The 15000-nt window shown below is 27.2% G+C and overlaps 1 protein-coding gene across 1 annotated transcript in view; it reads right to left on the bottom strand.

Moving 5' to 3' along the window:
• The window catches only part of LOC101240473 (armadillo-like helical domain-containing protein 3), a 37054-nt gene that overhangs the window by 5168 nt on the left and 16886 nt on the right, over positions 1 to 15000 (bottom strand). Inside the window, exons 16-21 of the mRNA XM_065792354.1 lie at positions 8100 to 8213; positions 7917 to 7975; positions 7742 to 7807; positions 7596 to 7662; positions 7026 to 7086; positions 4667 to 4838 (exon numbers count right to left, since the gene is read on the bottom strand). Of these exons, the coding sequence (XP_065648426.1) occupies positions 4667 to 4838; positions 7026 to 7086; positions 7596 to 7662; positions 7742 to 7807; positions 7917 to 7975; positions 8100 to 8213 (539 nt within the window). The remainder of the gene's footprint in view (positions 1 to 4666; positions 4839 to 7025; positions 7087 to 7595; positions 7663 to 7741; positions 7808 to 7916; positions 7976 to 8099; positions 8214 to 15000) is intronic.

Below are 15000 nucleotides of genomic sequence, written 5' to 3'. Positions count from 1 at the left end.
CAAAATTTTAAAAAGTTTTTAAAAATAGTTTTAAAAAATGATAAAAATTGTAAAAAATGATTTAATCAAAATTTTTCATTAAATAAAAATTTAAAAGTGTTTTATTATTATATTTAAAAGTGTTTTATCATATTATATGTATTTTTTATTTCTTACAAAAATAACTGCTTAAAAAAGTATAAATTTTTTCTTGTATATAAATATGTTTTAAGTTGTCTTTGCAGCAACTATTTTTTCCTTTGTTCAATAAAAAGAATGAATTGCTATCTGTCATCTTCATAGTGAAAAAAATGTACACAGTCTTATTAGTTAAACCGCATGTTGAAAATAATCATTAAGCTAGTGCAGTTTCTTAACTCCAAATAGAAACAGAACAGGTAAACCATATTTTATCATTATTTTTAGTAATTTTTAACCAGCTGCATTAGCCGTGAGCTTTCTCAAGAAAATCTTTGGTGCTTTAATTTTAGTTTAGCTTTTTCATTAAGTTTCATCTTTTTTTTCCATTAATTTACATTTACCTTGTTTTATTAGGCTAAAAAAGTATTAAGTGCTAAAAAAAAGTATCAGCACTAAGATAAACAGTGTTTAAAAAGTTGAAAAAAAAAAAAAAAAAATCTGAATTGATCAAATTAATATATATTAAACTTTGAAAATAATTTAGACAATTTTTCAAAACTTTATGAAATTTTAGAATATGAACTTTCAAAATACCTTTATTTTTAATTTATTATTTATAATTATTTTAAAACCTTATTTTTCATATAAATTATTTTTATATTTTATATAACCTTATTTTTCATATTATAACATATTTTATTACCACATATTTTATAAAACCCTATTATCCATTATTCAATTTTTTTATTTTTGTTTTTGTGGGCCAACAAGAATTCATTTTTAAGTCAAAAAAAGAAATCTTTGATGTTGACCTTCTTTATTTTCTATGCTGAACAATAACATTGCATTTAATCTCTTTAAACTATCAAGACTAAATTAAATTGAATAAATAATATATCAGTTGCTTAAACTTGCTGTTTCTAATTGTTGTGGGTAAGCTACACAACAGTTGCACAACAAATTTGTTTTAAAATGGATACTAGAGTAAGTTATGCAACTTAAGGTCAATTGTATAACGAATTTTATGTTGTAAAACAGTTGTTGTGAAAATAAAAACAAATTGGCAAAAGTTGCTGTGCAACAAAATTGCACAACTATTTTTTCTAACATTATTTCTACAATTACTGAAAACCAAGCTTAAGTAGTTTTAATTACCAAAAAATAATTTGCCCAAGCCGATGCATCAACATACATAACCCCTGGCTTTGGCTGAAGCCAAATTTCCTGTTAATCCCTAGTTTTGGGGGCCATGAATTAGATTAAAAAAATGTTTGCTAGGTTTTTTAGGGAGTTATAAAAATATATTACTTTTATGATTATAATGATTGCTACACAACAATTTCCTCTGGACAATTATTAATATTTTATAAAGTTCTATTTTCACGATCATTTACAATTGCAACACTAAATCCCTTGGAGATTAATTCTGCACAAAAGAATTCTAGAAAAAATCTATAATATAACAATAATCTATAACAAATTTATATAAAAAACTGTAGTACTAAACTAAAGAATTAAACATGAAAATGCAAACAGCAAACAGTTTAATGTTATATTTACTATATAATGGTTTTTCATCTAAAATACTTTTAAGGGCCTCAAAAATTAATTCAGCCTAGGGTCCCCAAGGGTGTTAATCCAGCTCTGGCTGAGATATTCTATGGAAAACCTCTGTCAATCAATAGTAAAGGGTTGTTTGCCACCAATCTAGAGTAAATTTTTGTTGGCTGTTGACCTTGTACTATTGATGCGATTAGCATGTGATTCTAAAGTTCATAGCTGATATATTACAAATTCTTTTACAAACTATTTGAGAATTGAAAGTTGCTTGATTGAAGCGAGTATATACTTTCTTTTACCACTTTTTTAACTTTTTCCTTTTCACTTAAAATGTCATCTTTTGATCATTTTTTTCAATGTCTACCATATTTTTATTGTAATCATCAATAACTAAAGGAACTTGTCTATTTTCTTCGAACTCTCTCTCACAACACTTTTAGTCTCATCAACAATGTCAAAAATGTAAACACATCTTTTTTTCTTCTTCAATTCAATATCGTTGAATTTGTTCTTTTTTTGTAAAAACCAATATTATTAAAGCTTGCCCAGAGATAGAACAATATATTGTCCAGGTTTGAGCTGAAGATCCTTATTTTGTCTCTCTGTTTCAGACAATTGTAAGTATGTTTCACATGATTTTATGATTTTCAAAGTTTCAGAGTGAGTAAATCATAGTTTGTACTGTCATAGCAACAATCCACATGTTTATAAGAAAAAGTGCATAATGCATCATTTAATTCTAGCATAACCATAAAAAACCCAAAATACCTTTACAGTCAAAAAAATTGAGTAAAAAAAAAAAGAAAAGATAAATAATGTTCGTGCAAATTTAAAACAAAATTACATTTGATTATTTTAATTAAAAACGCAAACTGAGTAAGAAAAAATAAAATAAATAGCTAAAGAAGAAGAAAGAGTTGCATTTAAATTTAAAGGCAAATCTAAAACTATTTGTGTTTTTAATTTAATGTTTTTTAAAAAGCTTGGAAAAAATCAAAATTTTTTTGTGGAAGATCTAACTCAAACAAATAAAAATGAAAAATGAAATAAAAAACATGAAATAGTTTTTTACATATAAAAATTAAAATAAATTTTTGAGATGTTTATACTAAATATATTTTTATTTTTTATTACTTTTGTAATCTACATTAAAATGTTTCAAAAATTTTAAAAAATCTTTTAAAAAAAAAGCATAATATATTAATATTGCTAAATTAAAGTGATTATATATTATTGTGTGCATATTGTATTGTACATTAGTTAAAAAGAGCAGCAACAAATATTTGCAAAAATGCACAAAAGAATCTAAAAATTTATTTTTTACTAGTTCTAAATAAAAATTCTAATAGATAGTTATTTTCAGTATTTTAACTTTTTACTCTTTCATTAACTTTATTTAAGCCACAAAGATATATTCACCCATTCATAGAAAGAATTTTCATCCATTCTTAGAATGGATTTGCAAATGATTTGTTAATAAATTTGTTTGTTTCTTTAATATACTTGCTACACAATATACATGCAGATTAAATTGTATTCTTTTTACTTTTTTATATCTTTTAAAACAAAATTTGAATATTTAAAACAAATATTTAATGTTTAAAACAAACGTCTAACTACCGTCCCATTAGTTTTCTTCCTATCATAAGCAAGGTTTTTGAGTTTTTAATTAACAAACACTTAATCTTAATCTTGAATCTAATAACTTATTTTCTAATCACCAATATGGATTTCAATCTTCTTGTTCTACAGCTAATTTGCTAACAGTAATAACTGATAGGTTTTATCATGCATTAGATAGACGTTGAGAGGTTAAGGCGATCGCTCTTGACATTTCTAAAGCCTTTTAATAAAGTTTGGCATGCTGGTCTTCTTCATAAATTTTCTACTTACAATGTATCAGGTAACATCTTTAAGATTATTGAATCCTTCCTTACCAATCATAGTATTAAAGTTGTCCTCGGTAGACAGCACTCTTCTTCATATCCTGTCACTTCAGGGGTTTCTCAAGGTTCTATCTTTGGCCCTATACTCTTTCTAACTTACATTAATAATTTTCCAGATATTTTCACATCTAAGTTGGAATTGTTTGCTGATGATACTACCATTTATCCTTGTCTTGATAAGAAGCCAACACTCTCTGATTGTTTGGAGGGGGCATTTGAGTTTGAAGAGGATCTCACTTCTGCTACAGCATGGGGCTCACAGTGGCTAGTGAACTTAAAGTCAGAGAAAACTCAATTTTTTCAGCTAATCGTTATCGCAATAATCTAGATTTTCCTATATTTATAAACAGTAATGTACTCGATGAGTCATCTACCCTTCATCTTCTAGAATTAACTCTTACTTTCAATCTTCCTTGGAATCTATATATCAAATCCATTACAAAATTAGCATCTGCTAAAGTTGCTCTTTATCGTACTTGCCACTTTCTTACTCTAATTCTATTCTTTATGTCTATAAATCTCAAACCTGTCCTTGTATGAAATACTGTTGTCATATCTTGGGCAGATCTTCCAATCATGCCTTTCTCTCTTAGACAAGTTGCAAAAAAGCAATGTAAACATAGTTGGACCTGCTCTTGCAGCCAACCTCCTACCATTATCACATCGCTGTAAAGAGCTAGCGCCCCTTGTGCCATCTACTAAAATTTATTCTCGTGTTACTCGTCATTCTATTATGTCTCATACTTTTACTGCGACTGTTCCTAAGTGATCTAAACAATAGTATTAGTTACATTTTTTCCTCAAACATCAGTTCTTTGGAATTCGCTTCCTTTATCTTTTCTTCCTAACTTTCCTAACTCATATAATTTGCAATATTTTAAGTCATCTGTCAATCCTTATCTTGCTCTATAAACTTCATCTTTTCTCTTCCAGTAACTCCCAAATCTAATAGTGATTACTTGTTGGAAGTGAAAAAAAAACAAACAAAAAAACACAAAAGTGATTAAAGTCTGGTTTTGGATAAGCACAAAGTGACTTACCTGTGTACAAAGATCAAATACATCATACTTTGGAATAAGGAAAGATTCAGAAGACACAATAAATTTTAATAAATGCATCAGAGATGTCCAAACACTTTTCCAGCAATATTGGACACGTATACGGCACTTCTTTTGGTAACACAGACAACGGTGAATAATTCCAACACATTTCCTTAAATAATAATACTGAATTTCATATATACTGTTAATATATTTTAGTTAATAAAAAATATATACATATATATACACACACACACATATATATGTAATACATATATACTATATAAATATTTTTATTAAGTGCTTTACTCAGTATTAGAGTTCTTTTTAAAGTGCTTTTTTCAATAGAAGAAAGAATTCTTAGAATTCTTCATAAAGTGTTCTACAATGTTAAATGCTTTCTTTAATGTTAGAGTGTCTTTAAATAATGCTTTCTACAATACTAAAGTGTCTTCTATAATCTTATAGAGATTTTATTTTGATAACTACTTAACAACTCTTTATAATAAATTTTAATAAAAGATCATTAAATGAACATAATACAAGAATAATTTTTTTAGAAAAAATTAAAGTTAAAAAATTTAATTTTCTTTTTCTTTTCAGTCCTGCTTTTTAGTGCTTTTTACAAAAATACTAAAAAGCAAGATTGAAAATAAAGTTAACTACTTTTTTTTTTCTTTCTTTTATTTAAAAGATTGCCTACCCAAACCAAAATCTATAGTCAATGCATGTACAATCCACAGTGCCTATGGCTATATCATCTGATGTATGTACACTCCATTGCAACTAAAGCTACATCAGTGAATGCATGCGTACTCCACTGTGCCTATAACAATATCAGTTGTATATACAGCGCCTATAACTATCAGTAAATGTATGTAGAGAAAACTGGGATAAAATAAGGTGCTTCAGAAAAAAGCTTTTCTTTAGTAACTTTTTTTTTTTCCTTTCCCTTTAGTAACAAAAATATAAAAATCAATGCAAATTTACTTTAAAATAAAAAAAATACAACATTGAAAACATTGTTACAAAGTACAAACACCATAGAATGTCAACTTTTAATTTATCAAAGCTCAACAACAACAACAACAACAACAACAACAACAACTAACATTTTGCTTGAGGCAAAATGGGTTTTGGCATGGAGAAAAATGGAGACATGAAAAGAACTTGCATAACAATCAAAGAAACATTAACATTATTTACTTTTAATACACAGTTCACAACTCAAAGTTTGACATTTTTTTTATTAAGCTGCTTTTAAAAATCAATTCCAAATTCAAATTCCAGCTAAAAAAAACTATCTTTTTTTTTTTAGTTGGAATGTTGGCAGTGTTCAAGACAGCAGCAGAGGCTTTAATAATAGGAGCAATGGAGACAGTGACAATGGCTGCAAATTTGACAATGGCTGCAATTTTGACAACAGCATTATATATGTATAATTACACGATTTAAAATAATTATGTTGAGGCAAAATGGGGAAGAGTCCCATTTTGCCCAACTAAAACTATTTCATTTACTATACCCATTATAGCTCTGCACAATTAAATGCCCTAATTAAATTTAAAACCCAATTTGTTAACAAAAAGATTGAAATATAATAAAAGCTTTAGTTCAAAGCTTTTTTTTTTAATTGAAGAATAAAAAACTCAAAAGTCCACTTTTATGCATAACTTTTCAATATTATTTTTCTGTTGTAAATATTTTTACATGTTAGAATAAAATTATTTAAGTATTTAAAAATCATATATTAGTGGAAACACAATATTCACATGCTGTTCTGAATTTTAATTGCACGAGTTTCATAAGTTTTTTTTTTTTTTTTTTTAAATTATAAAATTAATAAAATAAAATGTAAATTTTAAAAAATGATAAATAGAAAAGGACTTCCACAATTAGTTAAATGTTTTTTACATTAAAAAGTCGTTTTAACCTGTGTTAGAAAAATAGACAAGTTTTTATCATAAAAGCCTCTTATATACTATTCAAAATTTCAAAAATAATAATCATTTTATACGCAAACTATTATTTTAGATTTTATTACATAAAAAATAAGGTTATAAAATAATAATATAGATTAAATAAATAAACTTTTTCATGGCTTTAAAAATGATTTTTTTAAATTTATTTTTTAAAAATATAACTTTATATTTTAAAACTTTTATATAATTTTACTTCTATTGAAATCCAGGTAAATCCTTATACTTTAATATACTATAATATACTTTTGAATCCATTTTTCAAATAATAGACTTTTCTTTTACAAATTAGACTAATTGTTACAAATAAATTACACATTTTGTTGTTACAAATAAATTCACCAAAACAAATTCTGGTACAAATTAAGAAAACTACATACTGGTATAGATGAATAGGAAATCGCTTCATCATGTGGGTTACTGTAAATTCAACCATCAAATCTAAAAAAATAAACATTTAAAAACATTAATAAAACATTCATGGGAAAAAAAACATAGCGAAAAAAAGCATAAAAACTGAAAATACAAATGAAATTCTAAACTTTTATAATAATTAACTTAAAAGAGTAACTTTTTTTTTTTGACATTAAAAATGCAGAACAATGTTTTTGCTTAAAATATATTTTAAATTATTCTTTGAATTTGTTAAAAACTCAAGACAATCAAAATACTAAATGAGTCTTTAAACATAATTTTCAACAGACTTAATACTTTAAATATAGTTAGACATTTAAAAATTTTAAAATAATTTCATTACTTTTATGTGTTCATATAACATTTTTTTAAATTTTTATGTAACATACTTTTATATTATATTTTATACTTATTATTATTAAATTAACATAAAAACTAAAAATAAATTATAAAACATGAGCATAATATAAAATGCAATAATTAAAAATCTAAATTTAAATATAAAGTACATTTGCTTATACTTTAAAAAATCTTACCAAGTAAAACACAAACTAAAGGTCTTGGTAAAGGGACTTCTAGGCCTACCTTTCTATGATAAAGATTCTAGAAAATATTCATCAAATCATAATCATCATAATTATCATCATTAATTTACATTACGTCATTTACAATTTACACTTACTAGTTTATAAATGGGTACAGAAAACGTCATATTAGCATCATGTAAGAATGAATTAGCGTATTGATCCTATAAAAATATTTTTGAACATTGAACAGTTATAAAGAAACCATTACAGAAGATTTAACAGAAACATTTTTAAAAAACTAGTACTTCTGTAAAAAAGAAAATAAAGTACTTCTGTAATACAGCTGAGTATACTCATACATAATCTTGCAGTGTTGATGCCATGTTCAGCTGTAAAATAACATTTCAGTTGTTAAACAATAGTATAAAAAAAGGGAATTTCATAAGAAGAAAAAAATGTTTGTAATAAATGTAATTTATGAGTAAAACAGAAGGTTTAAAATTATTTCAGTACTTTTTGTGTCTTGTATAGCAATTGAAGAATATCGCAAAAGAGTGGCCATTAAGTTTCTTGACTGCTCCTCATCAATAGAACGTGACTGATCATCAGGTAATTTATCTTCAGGAACTAAAAGTTGAATAAATATATAACATTGTTTTAAGCTCCATTGTAATCTTTCTAGGATAGTAAAATACATTAAAATAAAAATATGTCATTTAAAACACTAAAAATTGAACTGCAAATATTTATTTATAACAATAACTTGGCACATTAACTTTTAATTTTATGACATGGTAAACAAGCTGTTTGCCACTTTTTGTAATGTATTTCTGGGCTTTTTAAATATATCATATTCCAAGTTCCTAGTCCTAAATTTAGTCAAGTATTGCTCAATAAAAAAGTATGATAACAAATAGAGCAGTATTTTGAGAAAACATGAAAGCAATAATGCTAAACATAACCAACTCATAAAAATGAATTCATACTATTAAATTAACATAGTTAGAAAAAGAGCATGGCTTCACACATTTAACTTAATTTATTTTAAACCAGAGTTTTAGCAGTGTTTAGTTTGTGAGCCCAGAATTCCAGAGTTAAATTAGCTACAAGTTCTAGATCTAGATGGAACATGTTTAAAACTCAAGATTTTTGTTTTTTAAACTTTGTTAATTTCACAAAGTCTGCAATATAGATTGAACAGTGCTTTAAACAATTTAGCTAAGAATTTAATTAAAAGTTTCTGGAAACATTATACACTTTTCAACTTAAATAACACACAGGTTAGCAACAGTTGTCTTAATTATCCACATTATTACTTCTCACATTACTTCATAACACCTCTATAATTATGCAATTGCCAACAAGGTGCTTCATAACCACTTAATGGAGAATGCTTATACAAAACAGACTTTTGAACTTTGTAGATTAAAAAAAGAGCTTAGATTTAATCTTTACAAAGATTTTTTTATCTTTACAGTTCATAATGAGATTATTTAAAAGTTATGCAAATTTTATGATCTTTGCCTTAAAAAAAAAATTCATAAATACATCATTGTTAAATTCATTAAACAAACAAAATAAGATTGTATCAAAGTTACAAAATATCTGATCAACAACTGTTGTCATTGCAGACCCTCAATTTTTTTTTAAGATTTACAACAACTGATGGTCTCCATTAAACTTTGAATAAAACTTTACAATTACTTGCAGTTTCAGTTTTTTTAAACTAATGAGCATTTTAATACAAATTTGTAGTATTAATTGTTTCCCTGTTTCTAACATTTGTAGTATTAATGATCCCTATTTCCAACATTAGGCAAAAAAAAAAGTTCAAGTAAAATCATAAATGTTAATAATATTTTACAACACCATTACAAAACAGAAAATTTCAAAGTCAAAAAGTTGTCATTTTATACTTTACAAAATTTTACTAGCTTTTGCTTTTTTAATTTGATAAGCTATTGTCCATCTTTGGTTAATTTCATCTCTGCTTTTCAGCCTAACGTAAATTTTAGATCCATTTGCATCAAATTTCACAAGTTTAAAAAATGAATATTTTGTTATGTAACAGAGTAATGTCAAATTAACTGAAAAATTTTTTGGATTTAATGCTTTAAAAAATTTATGCGTTGGAGGGGATGAAGAGGAGGTTAATTTTATAATAATGTGTACATATGTTCTAAGGGTGGTGGGTTGGTTGGATTAGCATTAAAAGCATATAGGTGCATACTTGGGGGAAGAAAGGGTTTTTAATCAGAAGTTTTAATGTGTATGTGCTTTATGGATGTCCCTTGAATAAAAACAAAAATTTTTATAAACATCTGTTATGGTATTACTATTGTCTGTGAACACTAGGGTGTCCCACTTTTAACCTGACCAAAAAAAATTCAAATGTTCATTATCTTAATCATTCTTATTTGGTCCCAGGATACACTAAAAAATTTTTAAGTCTCCAAGTCAAAGGGTTCCAGTACAAGGTATTTTCACATGTGAGGTTCCGTGGAATTATTTGCCCCCCTCCCTTTTCGGTGCCCCTAATTTATGAATTGAATAGTAGAAAATTGTCCATTTTACATTTATTTTTGTTTTAAAAAAAAAAAATCTTTCATTCAAGAGTTAATACTTGTACAAACTTGTCATTTACAACAATTAAAGGCAAATAAAGTCAAAATTCACATTAAAATTACATAAAATCACTTTTTTTCATGTCTTTTCCAACCTCTTTTTGGTTTATTTGCATGGAATCTTCTTGAAGACCTTCGTCATGACTTTCAGCCACAAATTCAACAAAATCTTTATCACGTGCAATATATAAAGATTTTCAAAAAATCTGGCAAAAAATAAGAGAAAGGGCAAATAATGTTGATCAATTGTAGCTTTTCAATTATGGAAGAAAGGAGTATATGGTAGGTACTGATTTTTATAGATGGGTATTAGATACTAAAAACTTCTGCATAACAGCCCTAAAACAAGATTGCTTTCAAAGGGGAGATTATAAAGTTCTTTGTGAGCTAATAGTCATTTACCTTGGTGGCCATGTACCTGGTTTCCAGTTCAAACAACCAAGTGCCCACCATCAAGCAAGGTTCATCGCTGATTGTCTATACTTGCTTACGCTGCAGCTGACTTCAAAGATTAATTTAAAGTTGAATAATAGTGAAAAAGATATGCTCGAAATGTCAACTGACTTTATTGTCACATTTTATGGAGCATACTTTTTAAAGTCTCCTCTGACGGCCCAGGCTCCATCACATGATTTGGATACTTTTAAGCTAGCTTATGAAATGATGAGCAATAAGCTATATATATATCCAAGAATGGTCCCCTGGGAAAGCTGCTCCATTCAAGCCTGGTCCGTCATAGTTGGTACCTGACCCCACAGCTAATTATTCTTTCAATAACAAATAGACATTTAGAACTGAAGGAAAGAGCTGGACTAGCTCAGAAGCTGCTAGGTTTCAATTGTCCACAACCTGATGATTTTGAACGGAAACAACCTCAACATCCAACTTATGTGGTTCCTATGTCAGTTTTTTCTGACTTTATCACTAAGGACTCCTGGCTGCTCTTCACATACCTAGGTATAACTACGGGAGTAATCAACACATGGATAAAGGATATTTTTGAAAACGATTCCTACAGACATTTTCAACATCAGATGGAGAATCTAGCAGTAGTAATTGACAGGGCTGAGCGCCATATAAAACTTGTGCAAGATTTTGTGGCTGTAAGTTATGAAGAAAGTCTTCTACAGAATACCATGCAAGTTGTGCAAATAAACCAAAAAGAGGTTAGAAAAGACATGAAAAAAAGTGATTTTATGTAACTTTAATGTGATTTTTGACTTTATTTGTCTTTAATTGTTGTAAATGACAAGTTTGTACAAGTATTAACTCTTGAATGAAAGATTTTTTTTCATAACAAAAATAAATGTAAAATGGACAATTTTTAATATTCAATTCATAAATTAGGGGCACCGAAAGGGCGGCAGGGGGGGGATGGGTTGGTGCGAATAATTCCATGGAACCTTGCATGTGAAAATACCTTGTACTAAAACCCATTGAATTGGAGACCTAAAACTTTTTTTGGTGTGTCCTGGGACCTAATGAGGATAATTTAGATAATTTGGTCAGGTTAAAAGAACACATGGGTTCACTAGGGTGACACAGTGGGCCTGAGCATGCTCAAAAATAAATTTTTGTACCCAATTTTTTCACATAGTAGGTCTGAAGGTGTTACTTTTCCCAACTCAAATCTGTTAAAATTAAAATGTTTGAATAGGGGTTTTTGAAAAAAAAGGTATTTTCATTTTTATGAATTTTTTTATAAAAAAAACAACAACAACAAAAAAAACAAATTTATATACCTTATATAAAAGTAAACATTCATTTCAAATACAAGGAATGCTTACTTTATATACTTCATACAACATATATATAGTATTTTATTGGTACTATACATTGCAGTAAGAATATTATTATGATTACATTAAAAATAGTTAATACACTTATTACTATAACTGTTCTATACATCATACTGTCTATACCAACATTTATATAAAGTTATGTAATCTAACAAACCAAGTAAACTTTTATTTAGTCTTATGTCATTATTTTTAAATTTATTTATTACTTTTTAATAGAAAACAAACAAAATAATATTTTAAAAAATTAAAACCAAAAGAACACAATGATTTCATAAAACTAGTGTGTCTTCTGTGTCTTTCTAAAGAAAAGAAAGGAAGCCCACAATTTAGGCTTATCAAACCAAGAGAGTATTGTAAAATGAGTATAGATTATGAAAGTATCATAAAAAATCATTGCTGGAAAGAATATAATTTTGGAAATAATAATCTGCCTAAAAAATTATGTCCTTCATGCAGAAGAAAACTCATTGGACTAGAGGAAAAAGATCCCAGATACAAACCATTTAGTTTTCTACCAAAATACGAAAGTAAGTAATATAAAAGTTTAAAAAATTAATGTATTTAATCTCAGATAACTTATACATTACTGTAACCTAGTAAAACACAGTATAGTAGTTATAAAGATTTATCTTTAGGCTTGAACACAAGAGTTATGAGAGGAGCCAGATGCCAATGCTTCATATGTAAAAAAGGTTGCGAAACTATTAATAGTAAAGAAAATAAGACTCACTTAGTGCCAAGTTTCATGCAAGTTAATAAAGAACTAGAAATAAATTAGGAAAGAGACCACCAGAAAGTCAGGCTGATCTGTATGTTCTGCTTTAAAGAAACAGGAAAAGGTTTGCGTCATCCATGCAATAAAACACAGAGAAAGAAAAATTTGTCCAATTTATTACAGGCTGCTTCACCTTAAACTAAAGGTGTAATAATTTCATAATAATATTAATTATAATTTTATTATTTTTATTATATATATTAATTAAAAAGATAACAATTTTTAATTTATTTTAATAGAAAACTAAAATATTGTCATATATTTTGTAAAAATTTTTTTAGAAAGAGTTGTATCCTCTACTCTAAAACATGTGGCTGGTAAAAGTGACAATAAAATCAAGCTAAAAACTTATGGCCGGAATAAATGTCTGGTTTATTTTACCAATACTGAAATTAAGAAGCCACACTTTGGTTTAGAAAAATTTAAAATGCTGCAAAATAAAATTCATGATAGGCAAGAATTTAATATATAGTTTTTATTTTATGATTTATAAACCTATAAATTATATTTAAAGTTATAGCAAATCAAATAACTCAAAAATTATTTTTAGCGACAACAAAATGTTAGAGATTGCTAAGTTTCTTAAGTACGAGACCGGAGATAGAAATTCTGTTGCAAGCAACTACAGAGCTGCAAGAGTTACAGAAAACTCATTACTAGTTCCTTTATTCAGTTTTGAACTTTTAAATGTTTTCACAAAAGATAAAGTTGGAAATTCACATGAGGTAGTCTGTTTTATGAATGGTTATACATTGATTATTAATTTTATTGATTTAATCAAACAATAATTTTATAGTTTATTGAACAAGAGGTTCCTGGGGTAATTTGCAAGGATGTAGAGAAACTGATATCTATGGTAATGAACCACAGAAAACTACTACCAAATGAGATTGATATTAAAGTGGGAATAGATGGTGGACAAGGCTCTTTAAAGTGTACTGCCTCTATAACATACAAGCCTGATGAAAGAGATCAGGAAACTCCTCAAAAGAGAATAAAATATTCAGAAGGCTATGAAAAAAAAAGAATTTAAAGATTCCAGTGTTTTTAAAACCCTTATTCTAGCAATTGTACCTCACATGGATGAAAGTTATGTAAACTTAAGAATGCTTATTGAAAAGCTTAATATAGGATCTTTCGACTACTCATTGTCAGAAGATATTAAAGTTCAACTACAAATGGTTGGAAAGCAATGTGCATCTTCTAAACACCCGTGTCCATTCTGCAAAACTGAGATACCTTTGTTGCCTAAAGCTAACGCAAACACAATCAGTTCTTTGCATCAATGGCACCAAAAATGGTTAGAAAATGGTTCTAAACTTAGTCAGGCCAAAAAATTTCAAAATAGCATTCATCCTCCTCTTGTTACAGGAAATCCTGAGAAAAAAATTGTTGAGATAATAAACATTCCTGGACTACATATTCTACTTGGTATTGTTGACAAAATTATTTCCGAAATTGAAAAAAATATGTTTAAGAACAAAGAAGATGGTTTTAACTTCATGTCAGCCTATCTTAAGTCCATTAATCTTGGCAGAGTATTGTATCAAGGACAACACAGACTTGAAGGAAATGCTTCAAATATATTTTTAAAAAAAGTTGATATTTTAAATAGATTTTTTTGTACACATGGTCTTGGTATTCATAAGGCCAAATATATAAAGGCGCTAATATCTTTCAAAAAGGTTATAGAAGGATGTTTTGGGAAAACATTGTGTAAAACTTACAAAAATGACATCAAAAAATTCTCAGATGACTACAGAAACTTAGGAGCCAGTGTAACAGTTAAAGTTCATATTGTTGAGCAACATATTGTAGAGTTTATTGACCTTAAAGGGGGCACATTTGGTAAGTGTTTTTTTACAGGAAATATCTATTAGATAATATTGAATATTTAGTTAAATATGGACTATATTTTTGCAAAAACTTTATTTTATATTAAAATAAATTTAAAAAATCTTTAAATTATGTTATATAAAAAAATATTTAGGCCTTGGTTATTGGACGGAGCAGGCGTTGGAAGCAGTACACCAGGATTTCAAGCAATTTTGGAACCAAAGAAAAATCGGGCAGTATCATCCAAATTATTCCAAAACATTAAAGAATGCTGTTGCAGCATACAATATTGTGCACTTTTAAAGTATATATTAGAGTTATTTATGTAAATTATTTTTAATAAGTACTCAATAAGTCTATTTTGTGTTGTGGATATC

This window comes from Hydra vulgaris, chromosome 03 (genome assembly GCF_038396675.1).
Source record: "Hydra vulgaris chromosome 03, alternate assembly HydraT2T_AEP".
NCBI lineage: Eukaryota > Metazoa > Cnidaria > Hydrozoa > Anthoathecata > Hydridae > Hydra > Hydra vulgaris.
Note: the sequence above shows the minus strand (reverse complement) of the source record. Positions and strands in the feature narration are given on the sequence as shown.